At 42.2% G+C, this 20,921-nt stretch overlaps 2 protein-coding genes across 2 annotated transcripts; both read right to left on the bottom strand.

The window, feature by feature from the left end:
* Window positions 1-2,593: 2,593 nt before the first annotated feature.
* LOC134368520 (spermatid nuclear transition protein 4-like) lies at window positions 2,594-3,217 on the bottom strand. Its single transcript, XM_063084961.1, has 2 exons — window positions 3,119-3,217; window positions 2,594-2,929 (listed from the first exon to the last, which is right to left on the bottom strand). The coding sequence occupies exons 1-2, from the start codon at window positions 3,215-3,217 to the stop codon at window positions 2,594-2,596; spliced, it is 435 nt and encodes a 144-aa protein (XP_062941031.1).
* A 16,754-nt stretch (window positions 3,218-19,971) lies between these two features.
* LOC134368519 (spermatid nuclear transition protein 4-like) lies at window positions 19,972-20,595 on the bottom strand. The gene is made up of 2 exons (XM_063084960.1): window positions 20,497-20,595; window positions 19,972-20,307 (listed from the first exon to the last, which is right to left on the bottom strand). The coding sequence occupies exons 1-2, from the start codon at window positions 20,593-20,595 to the stop codon at window positions 19,972-19,974; spliced, it is 435 nt and encodes a 144-aa protein (XP_062941030.1).
* Window positions 20,596-20,921: the final 326 nt, after the last annotated feature.

Genomic DNA, 20,921 nt, shown 5'->3' with positions numbered 1-20,921 from the left:
TATGACCTTGCACTCTGACTCTTAAGCTGAGTACATGTAAGAGCTATTTTAGATTTCATTGGATTTTTCTGCTTACATGGTGATGCTGTCTGCTAATAGAGACAGTTTTATTTCTTCCATTCCAATGTGGGCATTTTCTTTCTTTTCTGTTTCCTTATTACACTTGCTAGAATTTCAAGTATGACATTGCACAAGAAGTGGTGAAAAGAGCCATCCTTGCCTTGTTCTCTGTCTAGAGGGAAAACATTCAATCTTTCAGCATTAGGTGCGATGTTAGCTTTAGGATTTTTATAGATGCCCTTTATCAGGTTACGAAAGTTACCTTTTATTCCTGGTTTGCAGAGAGTTTTCTTTTTATCGTAAATGGGGATAGAATTTTTCAAATGCTTTTTCTGCAGCAATTGATATGATTGTGTGGTTTTCTTCTCTAGTATGTTACATTGACTAATTTTTGAGTGTTGAACCAGTCTTGCATTTCCAGGATAAACTCCGCTTGGTCATGGTCCATTATCCTTTTTATATGTTGTTGGACTGACTTTGCTAATATTTTGGTGAGAAGTTTTACATTTATGTTCACGAGGAATACTGGTCTGTAGTTTTCCATTATTGTAATGCCTCTGTCTAGTTTTGGTAATCAGGCTAATGCTGATCTCATAAAATGAGTTTGGAAGTATTTTCGCCTCTTTCATTTTCTGAAGAGTTTGTGTGGTGGACTGAGTATTATTTCTCCTTTAAATGTCTGGGAGAATTCAGCAGTCAGACCATCTAGACTTGAAGTATTTTTATGGAAGGGTCTTAACTATAAATTAAATTTCTTTAATAGAAGTGTGACTTTTTAGGTTACGTATTTCTTCTTTATTTTTAAATCATTATGCCCTGGGCTCTCCTGAGCCAGGGTGGTGGTGGACCAAGGGCCTCAGCCACGACCCCCCAACACCAGCAGCCAGCCCAGTGACAACCACCGAGCTGCCACAGGAAGTGACCTGGGCTCTCCCAAGGTGGGGAAGTGGGGGGTCTTGGGCCTCAACCATGCCCCTGTGACATGTGCAACCAGCCCAGCAACGACAACCAAGCTGTAGCAAGAAGGGCCCTGGGTTCGTGAGCTGGGACAGTGGGGGTGAGGGCTTTTGCCACAACCCCCTGACATCTGCACCCATCCCAGTAATGACCAGGCCACCGCTGGGTGCCCCCCAGTCTCCCCTGTGGGAATGAGGAGTGTACTACGGGCCTCAATCCCACCCCTCCTTCCTCCTTCTACCATCCCATTTCCTTCCCCTTTCCCTCTCCCCGTCTCTCCCAACTGCTTTGAAACAACATCCAAGAATGTAAAAAATAATATTAATAAAATTACATTTTCGTTAAAAAAGAAAATTTAGAAGTGAGGGATTGCATACCCACCTATTTCTTCTTATGTTATTTCTGTTACTTTGTATCTTTCAGAAAATCTGTCCATTTTATCTAAATTGTCATATGTATGGCATAGAGTTGTTCACGTTATTCCTTAATTACCCCTTTGATACCTATAGTGTCTGTAGAGATACCCTCCCTTTTATTCCAGATGTTGGTAATTTGTGTCTTCTCTCCCTTTTGCTTGGTCAATCTGGCTACAGGTTAATCAAATTTAATGATTTTTACAAAGAAACACCTTTTCGTTTCATTGATTTTCCCTAATAATTGTGGTTTCAACTTAATTGATTTCTCCTATTATCTTTAGGATTTCCTTACTTTGGCATTCAGCTTGCTTTTAATTTACTTTTCTATTATGTTTCTAGTTTCATGATGTAGGAGCTTATGTCGCTGGTTTGAGAGTTTCCTTTTTTCTGAAGGAAAGCATTGAATATTATATAATTACCCCCAAAGCACCGAAGAACAAACACTCCCACTGCCCCACCCTTGGTAGTCACGGTTCCATCCCAAATTTTCCTAACAAGGAAGTGGCCTAATCAGTGTTGGGCTCATAGCCATCAAACGCCATTATTCCTGTCCTTGGAGGTGTTGTCACTGACTTTTAGTAGGGTGAGATTTGGGGTCGCTTTGAGGGCCTGTAGCTGCTTACAGTATAGGGCAGGATGCAGCAAATGCCACTATGAGGTGGGTGGCCTGCTGGTGATACATGTGTCTGCCTTTTCGGGGGAGGGGGTGACAGTGTCATCCCACGTACCTCACTCCATCTAGGTTCTGGCCAACTACACCCTCATGTTGCTCCCCCACCTCTATCCCCTGCAAACACATGCAAACACCAGGCCCTTTTCCTCCTTACTGGTGAGATAGTGTCAAGGAAGAAATTTGTTTTCAGTGCTCGGCCGTGATCCAGACGTTATCCCTCAGTGTCTGCCTAACAGTGGACCTGTCTGTCTGACCCCAAGTCCGCTGGGCCCACCGCCCTCCCTCCCCTCCCACACCTGCCTCTTCCCTTCCTTCCCCCTCCCACATCACAGAACATGCAGACACACACTATATGTCACAATAGGCAAATTTTATTTTACTTGTCACCATCGTGTGCCGTCAGTGTAAAATTCGATGTCCATTACCCGGCAGCCAGCCCTCTGGAGACTTCACAGGTGGTTTTGAGGTCTCTGGTCTCACTTTTAAGTTAGTAGCTGCCCGGGCCATCACTTGGGTTGCTGGAGATCTCCTCGTCACTCGAGTGGCTGGAGATCTCCTTGTCCCTTGAAGTGCTGGGCATCTCCTCGTCCCTTGAGGTGCTGGGCATCTCATCGTCCCTTGAGGTGCTGGGCATCTCCTCGTCCTTTCGGATTTGCTTCAGCTCTTTTTGCTGCAGTTCCTGATTCAGCCGGTGATAGTGGCCGAATAGTGTTGGCTTTTTCCCTTTTGGGGGTTGAATTGAGAGGGTGGTCACTTCTGCAGCAGCTTTTTTCCTCAGACTCCCTTGGAGGGGTCTTTTACGCTTCAAGGTTGTCTTGGGCGCCTGGAAGGACAACAGGGCGATCACAGAAGGGCAACTGTTTGGGGGAAGAGGATGCAGGAGGCATGGGAACAGGGGCTTCCTGGGAAGGAGTGTGGGCTGAGGGAGGTTGTGCCAGGCGAGGACAGGGGAGGGGTCTTGGGAGAAAGGGGTCAAGGGGAAGATGAGAAGGAGCTTGGGTGGTCATCTCACCTTGCCCTTTCCTCTGGACTTGGGTGGACAGGGGGTCTTCCTCTCCTTCCCCGCTTTGGTGTTTCTGGTGGGCTGTGGTGTCCTGGTCTCCTTCGCCATGTCAGCACTGCCCAGTGGTCTGTCCCAGGGCCCCTGGCCTCCCTATATATATCCTGCCCAGGACAATGAGCAGCCACACCCTAGGCTTTGTTTGGTCAGCAAGCCCCTCCCCCAGCCCCTCTAGCCCTGTCCAGGGAGGGGTGGCTTAGACATCACAATGGCCCATCCTGACACCTCTGGGAGTGGGGGGAGGCCAAGGTGCCCTGGCTGGAAAAGGGAACGTTTCCTTAGCACCCCTTCAGAGCCTTCCAAACAGACCTGCCACACGCCTCACTGTTCAGTTCTGGAGGGTCACAAGGCAAGGAGAGGGTGTCTCCTCCACGCCCTTCCCCACGGCCACCTGATTCAGTGGCTCATTCTGTCCTCTCCCACCCTTCACCATTACCTGGTTTTTGTGTGTCCTACCTACCATCCACCCACAGTCATGCGGCCACACTTAAGTCTATGTGGACATATGAGTCATCCTACATCCTTCCTAAACATTTCTCTTATGTACTCTGAAGGCCACTCACTTCCTGGCTGCCACCAGGAAACTTTTCCATCCACTTGCTTTTCCCAGTGTTCACACAGGACTTCTCAGTTATGTTTTCCAGATTGAAATCACTGCCTTCAGGCTGTGAGACTCGGTAAACAGACTTGCTCCACCTGATATTTGGTCTTGTTTCAAATTGGGGACCTGCTTATCTCAGAAGGTGTAGTACCAAGGCCTGGGTTAACAGGGGATGAGGCAGATATGTCCATACTGCAAGTTGTTCTGGTGTTTGCATGCAGAAAGCACAACCTAAAACTCATCAGTGCTCCAGGGAAGAGCTTGGCTTAACCAGAGGGATGTGAAAAGCTCTTCTCAACATGTGTCCTCATTCACCAGACACTTGCCTTACTTTATTTTGCTGCTGATGCTGTTAGATCCTACATTTCTGCCTTCTCCTGAGGCCTTCTGAAGAAATAGACCTTACCTTACAGGAAGGCTCCTGAAGGAATTCTTTTTTATGAACAGCTATAAAAAGTTCCAGATTCTTGGAGGAGACACTTTATGATTGATTTCAGACCACTTACCTCCCTAGGTAGAAGGTCTTTCATTCAGCTTTTTGTCCCTGGAGGAAATGGATGATAGAGTTAGCCACAGGCCAGAGTGGCTATATTAATATCACACAGAGGAAGGAATATCATCAAGGATAAAGAAGTCATTTAATGATAATAAAGTTGTCAATTATCAAGAGAACAAAAATCCAAAGCTTTTATGTTTCTAACAGCAGAGCTGCAAGCTATATGAAACAAAAAGTGATACAACTGTAAGGAGGAATAGATAAGTCCACATTCATAGTCAAAGATTTCAATACCTTTTTCTCAATAAATAAAAAAACACATAAACATAAAATCAGTAAATATATAGAAAATTTGAACTATGCCATCAATTGAATTGGCCTATATATTGGTCCATTTCTGGTGCTTATAAGAAAATACATAAAACTGGGTAGTTTATAAAGAGAACAAAATTTATTGCTTGCAGTTTCAGAGGCTGGGAAGTCCAAAGTCCAGGGAACCCTTGTGCTGAGGCCCTTCATTGGTGGTGCCTTTACAGCAATGCAGGGGTCTGATGGCAGAAAATGGCTGAGCAGAGAGAGAGAGCTCCTCATACACTCTCCTTTTAAAGCTTTTAAAGAACCACACCCAAGACCAGCATTATTAATCCATTCATTGCAGCATGGTCCTACAATCTAATCACCTATTCAAGGCTCCACCTTTCGATTACCATAATAGGATTTCCCATCCTCAGCAGTTACAGTGGGGATTTAAGCTTCAATTAGGGTTGATGAAGTTTGGATGTGTTGTCCCCTCCAAAACTCGTGGAAATTTGATATACAATGTTGCAGTGCTGGAAACTGATTGAGTCATGGTGGTGTATCCCTCATGAATGGATTAGTGCTCTCCCTGGGGACAGGGGGATTAATGAGTGAGTTCTCACTCTATTAGTTCCCGTGAGAGCTCATTGCTTAAAAAGACCCTGGCACCTTCTCTCTCTCTCTTCCTTCCTCTCACCATGTGATCTGCTTGTACCCGCCAGCTGCCTGCCACTTTCCGCCATGAGTAGAAGCAGCCTGAGGCCCACGCCAGATGCAGCTGTCCCAGAATCGTAAGCCAAATAAACCTCTTTCCTTTATTAATTACCCAGTCTCAGGTATTTCTGTTATAGCAACATAAAACGGACTAAAACAGAAAATTGGTACCGAGGAGTGGGGTGTTGCTAAACAGATACCTGAAAATGTGGATGCAGCTTTGGAACTGGATAATGGGCAAAAGTTGGAGGAGTTTGGAGGACTTAGAAAAAGAGAAAAAGACGAGGGAAAGTTTGGAATGTTTTAGAGATTTATGTAGTGGTGAGCAGAATGCTGATAGAAATGTGGACCGTAAAGGCCATGTGGACGATGAGGTCTCAGATAGAGATGAGGAACTCATTGGGAATTGGATAAAAGATCACCCTTGCTACACCATAGCAAGGAACCTGGCTACATTGTGTCCATGCCCTTGGACTTTGTGGAAGTTGGAACTTAAGAGTTGTGAGCCAGAGCATTTGGCCAAAGAAATTTCTAAGCAGCAAAGCATTAAGAACGCTGCATGGCTACTACTAACAGCCTACTCTGAGATATGGCGGCAAAGGCAAAATGTAAAGCCAGAAATGAAAAGGGAAGCAGGGCGTAAAGATTTGGAAACTTTGCAGCCTGGCCATGAGGTAAAGCAGAGAGCTGGAGAACAATGCAAGGGTGAAGCAGATAAACTGGTTGCTAAAGACATTATCTTGGCGGTGAGACAGCCAGATGCTAATAAGCAGGACAATGGAAAAAATGCCCTAAAGGCATTTCAGAAGTCTGGAAGGGTGCTCCACCCATCACAGACCCTGAGGCCTAGAAGGACTGAGTTATCCTGGAGGAAAGACCTGGGGTGCAGCCGCCCTTGGGATCCTGCTCCCTGCATTCCAGCTGCTCCGGCTGGAGTGGCCCCAAATGTGGTTTGTGCAGCAGCCCTGGAGAGCAGAGGCCCAAAACCTCGGTGGCACCCACGTTATGTTAAGTCTGCAGGCCAGCAGGACATGAGAGCAGGGGAGGCATGGCAGCCTCCACCCAGATTCCAGAGGATGTATGGAAAAGCCTGGAAGCCCAGGCAGAGACCTGCCACAGGGGCGGAGCCACCGCAGAGGTCATCTACTAGAGCAATGCTGAGCAGGAAAGTGGGGTTAGAGCCCCCACAGAGAGCCCCCACCAGGGAAATGTCTAGTAGAGCCAAGGCAGTGGGACTGCCTCCAGGACCCTGGAACTGCAGGGCCACTGGTAACATGCAACGCCAGCCTAGAAAAGTTGCAGGCACCAGTGCAGACCAATGGGCTGTGCCTGGCAGAGATGTGGGAGTGAGGCTGCCTGAGGCTTTGGGGGCCCAAATGCCCAGTTGTGCCCAGGATGCAGGACTTGGAGTCAAAGAATATTATTTTGGACGTTTAAGACATAATGTCTGCCCTGCTGGGTTTTGGACTTGTTTGGGGCCTGTTTTTCCTTTTTTCTGGCCTATTCCTCCCTTTTGGAATGGGAATGTATACCCAATGCCTGTTCCACCATTGTATCTAGGCAGTAGATAAATCTAGTTTTGTTTTTACAGGTTCAAAGCTGGAAGGACTTTTGCTTTGATGAGACTTTGGACTTTGGACTTTTAAGTTGGTGCTGGAGCAAGCTAAGACTTTTAGGACTGTTGGGATAGAATGATTCTACTTTGTATATGAGAGTGACATGAGTTTTGGGGGGCCAGGGGTTGAATGATGTAGTTTGGATGTGTCGTCCCCTCCAAAACTCGTGGAAATTTGATTTCCAATGTGGCAGTATTGGAAACTGATTGAGTCATAGGGGCAGATCCCTCATGAATGGATTAACGCTCTCCCTGGGGGAGAAGGGACTAATGAGTGAGTTCTCGCTCTATTAGTTCCTGTGAGAGCTCATTGCCTAAAAAGACCCTGGCACCTTCTCTCTCTTGCTTCCTCTCGCCATGTGATCTGTTTGTACCCGCCACTGCCTGCCACTTTCCGCCATGAGTAGAAGCAGCCTGAGGCCCACGCCAGATGCAGCTGTCCCAGAATCATAAGCCAAATAAACCTCTTTCCTTTATAAATTACCCAGTCTCAGGTATTTCTGTTATAGCAACACAAAACGGACTAAAACAAGGGTGGCAGGGGCATCCAACCTACAGTAGCCTAATTGACATTTACAGAAAAATCCCAGTAACTACAAAATCAACACACAAAAATCAATAGCCTTCCTATACACCAATAACAAAATAGGTGAAGAAGAATTCAAGAAAGTAACCCATTCAGAATAGCTACCAAAAATATGAAATACCTTGGAGTAAATTTAACCAAGGAGGTTAAAGATCTCTACAATGAAAATGATAAAACCTTATTGAAAGAAGTTGAAGAGGACACAAATAAATGGAAAGATATCCCATGTTCTTGGGTTGGGAAAATCAACATCATCAAAATGTCCATATTACCCAAAGCAATCTACACATTTCAATGCAATCCCTATCAAAATACCAATAACATTCTTCACAGATATAGAAAAAGCAATCTTAAAATTTGTATGGAGCCACAAAAGTCCCCGTATAGTTAAAGCAATCTTGAACAAAAAGAACAAAGTTGGAGGCATCACACTCCCTGACTTGAAAATATACTATAAAGCTTTAGTAACCAAAACAGCATGGTAGTGGCGTAAAAACAGACAAATTGTCCAATGGAATAGAATAGAGAATCCTGAAATAAACTCACACACTTAGAGCCAACTGATTTTCAACAAAAACATCAAAGGTATACAATGTTAAGAATAGTCTCTTCAACAAATGGTGCTAGGGAAACTGGATATCCACATGCAGAAGATTCAAACTAGACCCTTATCTCCCACCACACATGAAAACTAGCTCAAAATGATCAAAGACCTAAATTTAAGACCCGAAGCTATGAAACTACTAGAAGAAAACATAGGGAAAACACTGCCCAAAATGGGAGTGGGCAGCGCTTTTTTTTTTAAGTGAGCGATTCCAAGCTTTTCGATATGTTTGTGGCATTACACAACAATTACAACATACCTGTAGAATATTTCTATCCTTTAAGAGAAAAATGCATCCTGTTTGCATTTACTCTCCTTTACCATGCCAGATGGAGACAAAAATTAACAAATTTTATGTCTTTAGAGATGAGCTGATTATAGAAATTTCTAGTAAGTGAAATTATAAATTATAGTCTTTTGGGTCTGGTTTCTTCACTTAACTTAATGCTTTGGGATTACAGTTTTCTCTTTAAATTTATTTTGTATTATTTATACATATTTATGGGGTACAGAGTTGACTATCAGTATTTGTGTACTGTATGTGATGATCAAATCAAAATTACTAGCATGTTTATCATTACAAATCATAATTACTTTTTGTGTCCCTCACCCAATTACTTCTTATCCCCCACCCCCTTCCCCTTTCCCACCTTTAGTAACTATAGGTCTGTTCTCTCCTTCTGAAAGTTCAACATTTTATTATGGTCTTTCTTTCTTTCTCAGCTCCCACTTATGAGTGAGGACATGTGGCATTTCTCTTTCTGTGTCTGGCTTATTTCACTTAACATAGTCGTCTCCAAGCTCATCCATGTTGCTGCAAATAGCACAATTTCATTCTTTTTTATGGCAGAGTAGTATTCTGTTGTGTATATATACCACATTTTCCTTATCCAGTCATCCACTGATGGACATTTAGGTTGGTTCCATATCTTACTATTGTAAATAGACGGCAGTGCTTCTTTGAGTGAGACTACAAAGGTACAGGCAACTAAAGCAAAAATACATAAACCAGACTGCATCAAACTAAAAAGCTTCTGCACGGCAAGGAACACTGTCAACAAATTGAAGAGACAACATATGGAATGGGAGAAAGTGTTTGCAAACTACATATCAAACAAGGGACTGATATTCAAAACATATAAGGAACTCAAACAACTCAACAGCAAAAAAAAACAAATAACCCAATTTAAAAATTGGAAAAGGATCTGAACAGACGTTTATCAAAAGAAGAGATACAAATGGCCAACAGGCACATGAAAAAATGCTCAACATCACTATTCACCAGGAAAATGAAAATTAAAACCACATGAGATATCATCTCACTCCAGCTAGAATGGCTATTATTAAGGCAGAAAATAACAAATGCTCACAAGACTATAGAGAAAAAGGAACTCTCCTACATTGCTGGTGCGAATGTAAATTGGTACAGCCATTGTGGAAAACAGCATGGAGGTTCTTCAAAGAACTAAAAATAGATATGCCCTAGGACCCAGCTATCCCACTACTGGGTATATACCCAAAGGAATTGAAATCAATGTTTCAAAAAGACACCTGCACTCCCATGTTCATCACAGCACTATGCACAATAGCCAAGAGATGGAATCAACCTAAATGTCAATCGGTGGATGAATGGATAAAAAAAACTGTGGAATATACATACAATGGAAAACTGCTAAGCTATAATACACACACACACACACACACGCACACGCACACACACACACACACATATATATTTATATATCTCCTATCATTTGCAGTAACATTGATGAAACTGGAAACTATCATATTAAGTGAACTACGACAGGCACAAAAAGACAAATACTGCATGATATCACTCATATGTGGAATCTTTTAAAAAGGGGGTGATTCTCATAGAAGTAGAGAGTAGAATAAGGGTTATCAGAGACCAGGGAGTTGGAGGGGGATAAGAAAAGTTGTGGACTAATGGGTACAAAACTATGCTATCCACCCCTAAGTGAATCATTGCCAGGTATATGCATGTATTGAAACAATATACTGTGCAAATAAATGTTAAAATATTTTGAATATAAGAAAGAAAACCCAGTAACATCAGAATTCACATTCTTTTCAAGTGCATATGGGATACTTATCAAAATAGATAATATTCTGGGTCATAAATCAAATCTCAATAAATTTAGAAAGATTCAATCATGTAGATTTTGTTCTCTAACCACAATGGAATTAAATTTGAAATCAATATGGGAAATATGTTTGGAAATCCTCAACTATTTGGAAACTAAATAATACACTTCTAAATAACTTATGGAACATAAAAGAAATCAAAGGGAAATTCAAATATATTTTAAACAGGGTAAAAATAAAAACAGAACATAACAGAATTTATGTAATGCCACCGAAGCTGTATGTATAGGGAAATTTATATTACTAAATGCATGTATTTGAAGAGAAGAAATGTCTCAAATTAATGACCTTAGCTTCTCCCTTAAAAACCAAGAAAAAGAAGAGCACATTAAACCCAAAGAATGTGGAAAAAAGGAAATAAAGACCAAAGCAACAACAATGAAATAGAAAATAGAAAAACAATTGAGAAAATCAGTGAAACCAAGAGGGGATTTTTTTGGAAGAACAGTAAAATTGATAAAACTCTAACCAGACTGATGAGGAAAAAAGGGATAAAAAACACAGAAAACCAATATCAGAAATGAGAAAGATGACATCACTATGGATTCTACAGATAATAAAAAGGAAGAACGTAGTATAAACAATCTATGCTAATAAATTTGACAACTTACATAAAATGGATAAATACCTGAAAGGTTCAAACTACCAAAGCTCACTCAAGAAGAAATGTATATCCAAACTAGCCCTATAAACATTAAAGAGATTGAACTTGTAGTTTAAACTATTCCCAGAAAGAAAATTTTACACCCAGATGGCTTCACTGTTAAAGTCTACCAAATGTTTAAGGAAGAATTGACAACGATACAAGAGGAGGGAACACTTCCAAACTCATCCTTTGAGGCTAATATTACTCTGAAACCTAAACCAAAGACATGACAGGAAAAGAAAACCACCACAGATTAATAGCCTTTATGAATATAGGCACAGAAATCTTCAACAAAATACTAGCAAACTGAATTTAGCAACCTATGAAAAATATTATATACCATGACCAAGTGCAATTTATCTCAGGTATTCAAGGTTTGTTCAATATCTAAAAAATTAATCAATGTAATATTTCATATTAATTGATTAAGGGTAAAAAAACACATGACAATCTCAATAGACATAGATGGAAAACTCCAGATCCTTTCATAATATGCTCAACAAACTAGGAATAGAAGGGAAGTTCTTAATCTGATAAAGACAAATAGATTGTACAAAACACCACAGCTAATGTCATACTAAATGGGCAAAGACTGGATAATTTTTTCCTAGGATAAGAAGCAATATAAAAATGTCTGCTTTTGCCACTTCTATTCAACAGGACAATTAGGCAAGAAAAAGAAATGAAAGGCATGCAGATTGGAAAGGAAGAAATAAAATTGCCTTTATTTGCAGATGACATATTACTAACATTAATAAGTGAGTTTAGCAATGTTGTAGAATACAAGCTCAATATACAAAAATCAATTTTATTTCTATATGGTGTTAATGATCAATCAGATATTGAAGTAAAAAATTTACAATAGCATCCAAAAATATGATATATAGAGAGAAAAATTTAGCAAGACATATGAAGAGCCTATGCACTGAAAACTGTAAAATGTTGCTAAGACCAATTTAAAAAGACTTGAATAAATTGAGCTATAACCCTTGTTCGTTAGTCAGAAGACTCAATATTGTTAAAATGCCAAGTCTTCCCAAATTGGCCTACAGATTCAACACAATCCAAATCATTATACCATGAGGTTTTTTATATAAATTAGCAATGTGATTCTAAAATTCAAATGAAAGCTTCTACACAGCAAAGGCAACAATCAATAGAGTGAAAAGACATCCTACAGAACGGGAGAAAATATTTGCAAAATATTCATCTGACAAGGGATTAATATCCAGCATATACAAAGAGCTCAGACAACTTTACAGCAAAAAACCAAATAATCCAATTTAAAACTGGGCAAAGGTGCTGAGTAGACATTTCTCAAAGGAAGACATCCAAATGGCCAACAGGGATATGAAAAAATGCTCACATCACTAATCATCAGGGAAATGGTAGTGGAGCTTGTCACAGGTGGCAACTTCAAACCCTGGACCAAGTCAGCTGGACATCCATAAAAATAAAAAGTTTAAATACTTGTTAGAAAACATTCTGGAATCCTGGAGAGCCTGACTAAACAGTCAGGCATGACTTGTAAAGTATTTGACAGTCTCTCTTCCTTCCTCTCACGACGTGACCTGCTTGTACCCGCCAGCTACCTGTTGTTTTTCCTCCATGAGTAGAAGCAGCCTGAGGTCCGTGCCAGATGCTGCTGTCCCAGAATTGTAAACCGAATAAACCTCTTTTCTTTATAAATTACCCAGTCTCAGGTATTTCTGTCATGGCAACACAAAACGGACTAAAACACAAGTACAAACTATGCTGCAATGAACATAATTTTGCATATGTATTTTTGGACTGTTAGAAGTTCATCTTCAAGGATAGCTTCTAGAACTGGGATTTCTGGGTTCAAGGTTATAGGTATTGCCAAATTCTGTCTGGAAGGGTTGTTCCAAATTGCATTCTCAATGAGAGTGCCTCAAGAGGCAACTCAATGAGAGTGCCTCTTTCCTAAAGAGTCATCAATAGATTTGGTTGTACACTTGTTAAAATTTTGCCTGTCCAAAAGGTAAGAAATAATATCTCAGTGCAGTTAAAACTAGCATTTCTCCTATTGTGTATGAAATTCAAATATCTTTCGTATACTTAAGGGCCATCTTTATATACTTTATTTATTGAATTGTCTGTTTATATATTTTCCCATTTTTTTCTCCTTTTTTCTTGTTCTTTGATGCTCAATTTTCTTAAAATTTCAAATTGCTCTTCATTTTTATACAGTTGCTAATCACAAATCATGCCTGAGAGCTGATATTTGTTCTTGTGAAAATATTTCAGATCAAATAAATGCTATTTCAGTGGCTAAGGGTCACTTTAATTAAATTCAACCTGTTTGACCAAGTCATTAACCAACTGTTCTTAATTCTGGAAGAGGTTCTGGAGACCAGCAACAATTTTAGAAAAGGTTCAGCAGACTGGGCAATTCTCACCAGTCAAGCCAGACAGGAACTGAGATTCCACTACTGAATGAAAATTCTGTGTGGGGTTGGGAGTAGGGATCGGGAGAGTTACCAAGAAGTTTTATTTTAAAAAGCATCAGAAATTATGAAGCATCGGTCAGCATTTGTTTGTAAGGAAAACAATAGAGGCCAACAGGCATATGAAAAAATGCTGAACGTCACTAATCATCAGGAAAATGCAAATTAAAACTATAATGAGATATCATCTCATTCCAGTTAGACTGGCTACTCTCAATAAGACAGAAAACAAATGCTGGTGAGGATGTGGGGAGCCTGATCAAAAAGTCAGGCATGGTTTGTAAAGCATTATAAGCCAAATGCCACATGGATGGAGCAGCAAGTGGCTGAAACAGTATCTGTGTCTAGGTGGCTAAAAGCTGCACCTTGGCAGGATAGCTGTCTGTGACACAGAGTGGGGTCTGGAAGTAGCAGACACACCAGCCTTGGTAACGAATGGGGCTGCCTTCCCAAAGATTCTCCTGTATCCCCGGAGTGGGAGGGGCTTAGGCAGGAGGTGGGCATGAAGAGGCGTGTTTCAGGTTGGCTGGCATCAGAATTCAAAGGGTGCTCATTGATACAGTAGAGAGAAAGCAGTTCCAACATCTTCCCTAAAGAATGAGCTGGCTTTGGCCAAGAGATGACTGGACACTGGGCCAGAGCCCAGGGTCTGGGAAAGAACCTTACAGTTGTAAGTGACCTTGAGGCTCTGAAATATGATCGGTGGTGTGAAGTTTAAAAAATCTGAGGGTAAGAACAAACCAGAGAAAGATCTGGAGCAGAGCCTGAGGAAACAGAATTATGACCTGTCCTAAAAAGACAATGCCTAGCGCCACCATCTTTCTGTACATGTGGGACCTCGAAGCAAGGAGAGGGACAAGGGACATGCTAAAATGATACAGCCACCGAATGGCACAGCCTCGGCTAAAATCCGTTTATTCTGCTTCTTGAGCCGCCACTTGAGCGTGTGTTCAAGGATCCTCTGGATAACGTAGCTCACGTGATCAAAGACTGAAGAAAAGTCTCGGGGCAAGGATGGGGGACGACTAGACTGGGCTCAGGCAGGACAGACAGTGTACGGACTGCAGGAAGATCAGCAGGCAGAAGCCTGGGGTGCCAACATTGAAAAGGCAGGCTGAGGAAGAGTCCCCAGGCTGGACCCTCTTGAGGGCAGGCACTGGCCCTTCCTTACTGTTTCATGCCCAACATTGAGCACGCCGCCTGGAGAATAGGAAGTTCTCTCGAAATAGTTATTGGAGGGACAGAGAGGAGTCCAAATGAAGACTAGGGAAAAAGACATAGGAATGTGATGAGAAGGGCAGTGCGCTGTCGTTCGAGTCAGGAGAGTAGAGAGCTCCAAAAAGGAGGGAGAGGACGACTGTCAAATGCACCAGAGGAGCCAGGTACAGTCAGCAGCGTGTCGCAGATGTCGAGGAAACACTTTCACCCTCAAGGGCTCCCCAGTCTTGGTCTACGGTGCAGGCTTTCTCCCTGTGAGCACCAAACTTGGATATCCGAGCAATGGCTGGCCACGCAGAACTTGTCCCACAATTTCCCGTGTCCCCGAAGCAACGTGGTTTCTTTCTTCCAAACCTCGGTCCTCCTCCTCTGCTCCCTATTTTAGTAAACGGCAATACTGACTCTGGTAGCAAACTTGAAACTGAAGAGTAATTGTAGACTGTTTATTTTTATTTACATTCAGAAAAATGTGCTCTTCTCGTGTACACTTTGATGAGTTGGGCAATGAGCAGAGTCACGCAGCCACTACCACAATCAAGTCACAGAACAGTCCCATCACTACCCCCCAAAATTCCTCTCGTGCTCCCCCTTTGTAATCAAACCTCCTGCCTCACACACTCAACCCCTGGAAGCCCCCGATCCGCTCTCCATCCCTATGGTTTTGCCATCTGCAGGGTGTCATAGGAATGAAATAACAGAGTATGCAGCCTTCTCAAGCGGGCTTCTTTCACTCAGCATATTCCTCCATGTTGTTGTGTGTATCAATAGTTTGTTTTTTTATTACCGAGTAGTATTCCATTGGATGGGTGGGTCGCACTTTATCCATTCCTCGGTTGACTCAGTTGGGGGATGTTTGGGATGTTTCTAGCTTTTGTTGGACAGTTATGAATAAAGCTGCTACAGACATTCACTAAGGGGTTTTTGTATGAACATGTGTTTTCATCTCACCTGTGTAAATACTTAGGAGTAGAATTGCTGGGTCATGTGAGAAATGTATGTTTAACTTTACTAAAAACACTGCCAGAATGACTTCCAAAGAGGCAGTACGATCTTGCATTCCCACAGCATTGCATGAGGCTTCCGGTAGTTCCACAACCTCACCAGCACTTGGTATATCTGGTTTTTTGTTTGTTTGTTTGTTTATTTTTGAATGTTAGTAGGTGTGCAGTGATATCTCATTATGGTTTGTAAGGGCATTTCCAAAACAACTAGTGATGCTGAGCTTCTTTTCATGTGCTTATTTGTCTTACGTATGTCTTCTATATATCTTGTATGGCTCCATCATGTGTCATCTTTGATAAAGTATTTGTACGACTATTTCATTCATTTTTCTAATTGTATCGTTTGATCTTATTATTGACATTTGAGAGTTCTTGACATATTCTGGATACAAGTCCTTTGTAAAATATGTGATCAGCAAATCATTTCTCCCAGTCTATGGAGTATACTTTCATTCTTTTCACAGTGTCTTTTCTGCAGAGAAAATGTTTTAAATTTACGTAGCGACCAATTTATCATTTTTCCGTTTATGGATCATGCTTTTGGTATTGTATCTAATTTTTTTAATTCAAATTTTTTTATTTTTTTAGGGTCACACTTTTTTTTCCTATTTCTCATGAAGAATTTTATACTTTTATGCTTTTCATTTAAGCCTATGATCCACTTTGAGCTAATTGTATAAGGTTTGAGGTATAAGTCAAGGTTCATTTTTTTGCATAAGAATGTCCAAATGTTTAGGTACCATTGTTGAAAAATGCTATTGTTTGTTCATTGAGTTGCCACTAAAGTTCTGTCAAAAATCAACCAATCATATTTGTGTGGGTCTATTTCTAGGTACTTTACTCTTTTTCTGTTGAGTCTGTCCCTCCACCCATATCACACTGGCTTGTTTGCTGCAGCTTTACATTAAGTCTCACAAGCAGGTAGTGTGAGTCCTCCAACTCTGTTCTTCTTTTCCAAATTTGTCTTTCTATTCTATCTCATATGCCTTTCCATAAAAAATTTAGAATGAGTTTGTTGATAATCACAAGAAAACTGTTGTGATTTTGATAGGACTGCATCCATTGATCAATCTGTAGAGAATTGACATCTTAATGATCTTGAGAGTTTCAATTGATGACCCTAGTGTGTCTTTCCATTTATTTAGGTTTTCTTTTATTTTTTTCCCAGCGTTCTGTAGTTTTCAGCATACAGAACCTGCACATACTTTGTTAGATGTATACCTAAGTATTCCATATTTGGGGCCTACTGTAAATGACACAAATGCTTTTTACATTATGCTAAGTGAAATAAACCTGTCACAGAGGAAAATAGGGCATGATTGCACTTATATAAGGTATTAAAAATAGTCAAACTCATGGAGGCAGAGAATAGAATGATGGTTGCCAGGGGCTGGAAGGAGGTGGACATGGGACGTCATTGCTCAATAGGTGTAAAGTTTCAATTATGCAAAATGAGTAAGTTCTAGAGATCTGCTGCACAACCTGCTCACGGTGCCTATGGTTAATGATTTGGAATTGTGCACTTCAAAATCATTAATATGGTAGATCTCACATTGGGTGTTCTTACCACATTTAAAAAATGATACAGTAGAACACAAGGAAACTTTTGGAGGTCGTAGATGGGATTATTACCGTGGGAGGGTGTATATGTCCTAACTCATCAAATTGTATGTATTGAACATGTGCAGTTTTATGTACATCAATTACACCTCAATAAAGCTGTTACGAATGTCAGTTTCCAAATATTAATTGCTAGTATATAGAAACACGATTAATTTCTGTATATTGACCTTTTTGCACTATGACCTTGCACTCTGACTCTTAAGCTGAGTACATGTAAGAGCTATTTTAGATTTCATTGGATTTTTCTGCTTACATGGTGATGCTGTCTGCTAATAGAGACAGTTTTATTTCTTCCATTCCAATGTGGGCATTTTCTTTCTTTTCTGTTTCCTTATTACACTTGCTAGAATTTCAAGTATGACATTGCACAAGAAGTGGTGAAAAGAGCCATCCTTGCCTTGTTCTCTGTCTAGAGGGAAAACATTCAATCTTTCAGCATTAGGTGCGATGTTAGCTTTAGGATTTTTATAGATGCCCTTTATCAGGTTACGAAAGTTACCTTTTATTCCTGGTTTGCAGAGAGTTTTCTTTTTATCGTAAATGGGGATAGAATTTTTCAAATGCTTTTTCTGCAGCAATTGATATGATTGTGTGGTTTTCTTCTCTAGTATGTTACATTGACTAATTTTTGAGTGTTGAACCAGTCTTGCATTTCCAGGATAAACTCCGCTTGGTCATGGTCCATTATCCTTTTTATATGTTGTTGGACTGACTTTGCTAATATTTTGGTGAGAAGTTTTACATTTATGTTCACGAGGAATACTGGTCTGTAGTTTTCCATTATTGTAATGCCTCTGTCTAGTTTTGGTAATCAGGCTAATGCTGATCTCATAAAATGAGTTTGGAAGTATTTTCGCCTCTTTCATTTTCTGAAGAGTTTGTGTGGTGGACTGAGTATTATTTCTCCTTTAAATGTCTGGGAGAATTCAGCAGTCAGACCATCTAGACTTGAAGTATTTTTATGGAAGGGTCTTAACTATAAATTAAATTTCTTTAATAGAAGTGTGACTTTTTAGGTTACGTATTTCTTCTTTATTTTTAAATCATTATGCCCTGGGCTCTCCTGAGCCAGGGTGGTGGTGGACCAAGGGCCTCAGCCACGACCCCCCAACACCAGCAGCCAGCCCAGTGACAACCACCGAGCTGCCACAGGAAGTGACCTGGGCTCTCCCAAGGTGGGGAAGTGGGGGGTCTTGGGCCTCAACCATGCCCCTGTGACATGTGCAACCAGCCCAGCAACGACAACCAAGCTGTAGCAAGAAGGGCCCTGGGTTCGTGAGCTGGGACAGTGGGGGTGAGGGCTTTTGCCACAACCCCCTGACATCTGCACCCATCCCAGTAATGACCAGGCCACCGCTGGGTGCCCCCCAGTCTCCCCTGTGGGAATGAGGAGTGTACTACGGGCCTCAATCCCACCCCTCCTTCCTCCTTCTACCATCCCATTTCCTTCCCCTTTCCCTCTCCCCGTCTCTCCCAACTGCTTTGAAACAACATCCAAGAATGTAAAAAATAATATTAATAAAATTACATTTTCGTTAAAAAAGAAAATTTAGAAGTGAGGGATTGCATACCCACCTATTTCTTCTTATGTTATTTCTGTTACTTTGTATCTTTCAGAAAATCTGTCCATTTTATCTAAATTGTCATATGTATGGCATAGAGTTGTTCACGTTATTCCTTAATTACCCCTTTGATACCTATAGTGTCTGTAGAGATACCCTCCCTTTTATTCCAGATGTTGGTAATTTGTGTCTTCTCTCCCTTTTGCTTGGTCAATCTGGCTACAGGTTAATCAAATTTAATGATTTTTACAAAGAAACACCTTTTCGTTTCATTGATTTTCCCTAATAATTGTGGTTTCAACTTAATTGATTTCTCCTATTATCTTTAGGATTTCCTTACTTTGGCATTCAGCTTGCTTTTAATTTACTTTTCTATTATGTTTCTAGTTTCATGATGTAGGAGCTTATGTCGCTGGTTTGAGAGTTTCCTTTTTTCTGAAGGAAAGCATTGAATATTATATAATTACCCCCAAAGCACCGAAGAACAAACACTCCCACTGCCCCACCCTTGGTAGTCACGGTTCCATCCCAAATTTTCCTAACAAGGAAGTGGCCTAATCAGTGTTGGGCTCATAGCCATCAAACGCCATTATTCCTGTCCTTGGAGGTGTTGTCACTGACTTTTAGTAGGGTGAGATTTGGGGTCGCTTTGAGGGCCTGTAGCTGCTTACAGTATAGGGCAGGATGCAGCAAATGCCACTATGAGGTGGGTGGCCTGCTGGTGATACATGTGTCTGCCTTTTCGGGGGAGGGGGTGACAGTGTCATCCCACGTACCTCACTCCATCTAGGTTCTGGCCAACTACACCCTCATGTTGCTCCCCCACCTCTATCCCCTGCAAACACATGCAAACACCAGGCCCTTTTCCTCCTTACTGGTGAGATAGTGTCAAGGAAGAAATTTGTTTTCAGTGCTCGGCCGTGATCCAGACGTTATCCCTCAGTGTCTGCCTAACAGTGGACCTGTCTGTCTGACCCCAAGTCCGCTGGGCCCACCGCCCTCCCTCCCCTCCCACACCTGCCTCTTCCCTTCCTTCCCCCTCCCACATCACAGAACATGCAGACACACACTATATGTCACAATAGGCAAATTTTATTTTACTTGTCACCATCGTGTGCCGTCAGTGTAAAATTCGATGTCCATTACCCGGCAGCCAGCCCTCTGGAGACTTCACAGGTGGTTTTGAGGTCTCTGGTCTCACTTTTAAGTTAGTAGCTGCCCGGGCCATCACTTGGGTTGCTGGAGATCTCCTCGTCACTCGAGTGGCTGGAGATCTCCTTGTCCCTTGAAGTGCTGGGCATCTCCTCGTCCCTTGAGGTGCTGGGCATCTCATCGTCCCTTGAGGTGCTGGGCATCTCCTCGTCCTTTCGGATTTGCTTCAGCTCTTTTTGCTGCAGTTCCTGATTCAGCCGGTGATAGTGGCCGAATAGTGTTGGCTTTTTCCCTTTTGGGGGTTGAATTGAGAGGGTGGTCACTTCTGCAGCAGCTTTTTTCCTCAGACTCCCTTGGAGGGGTCTTTTACGCTTCAAGGTTGTCTTGGGCGCCTGGAAGGACAACAGGGCGATCACAGAAGGGCAACTGTTTGGGGGAAGAGGATGCAGGAGGCATGGGAACAGGGGCTTCCTGGGAAGGAGTGTGGGCTGAGGGAGGTTGTGCCAGGCGAGGACAGGGGAGGGGTCTTGGGAGAAAGGGGTCAAGGGGAAGATGAGAAGGAGCTTGGGTGGTCATCTCACCTTGCCCTTTCCTCTGGACTTGGGTGGACAGGGGGTCTTCCTCTCCTTCCCCGCTTTGGTGTTTCTGGTGGGCTGTGGTGTCCTGGTCTCCTTCGCCATGTCAGCACTGCCCAGTGGTCTGTCCCAGGGCCCCTGGCCTCCCTATATATATCCTGCCCAGGACAATGAGCAGCCACACCCTAGGCTTTGTTTGGTCAGCAAGCCCCTCCCCCAGCCCCTCTAGCCCTGTCCAGGGAGGGGTGGCTTAGACATCACAATGGCCCATCCTGACACCTCTGGGAGTGGGGGGAGGCCAAGGTGCCCTGGCTGGAAAAGGGAACGTTTCCTTAGCACCCCTTCAGAGCCTTCCAAACAGACCTGCCACACGCCTCACTGTTCAGTTCTGGAGGGTCACAAGGCAAGGAGAGGGTGTCTCCTCCACGCCC

The sequence above is a fragment of the Cynocephalus volans genome, chromosome X (assembly GCF_027409185.1).
Source record: "Cynocephalus volans isolate mCynVol1 chromosome X, mCynVol1.pri, whole genome shotgun sequence".
Lineage (NCBI taxonomy): Eukaryota > Metazoa > Chordata > Mammalia > Dermoptera > Cynocephalidae > Cynocephalus > Cynocephalus volans.
This window is presented reverse-complemented; position numbering and strand designations above follow the sequence as displayed.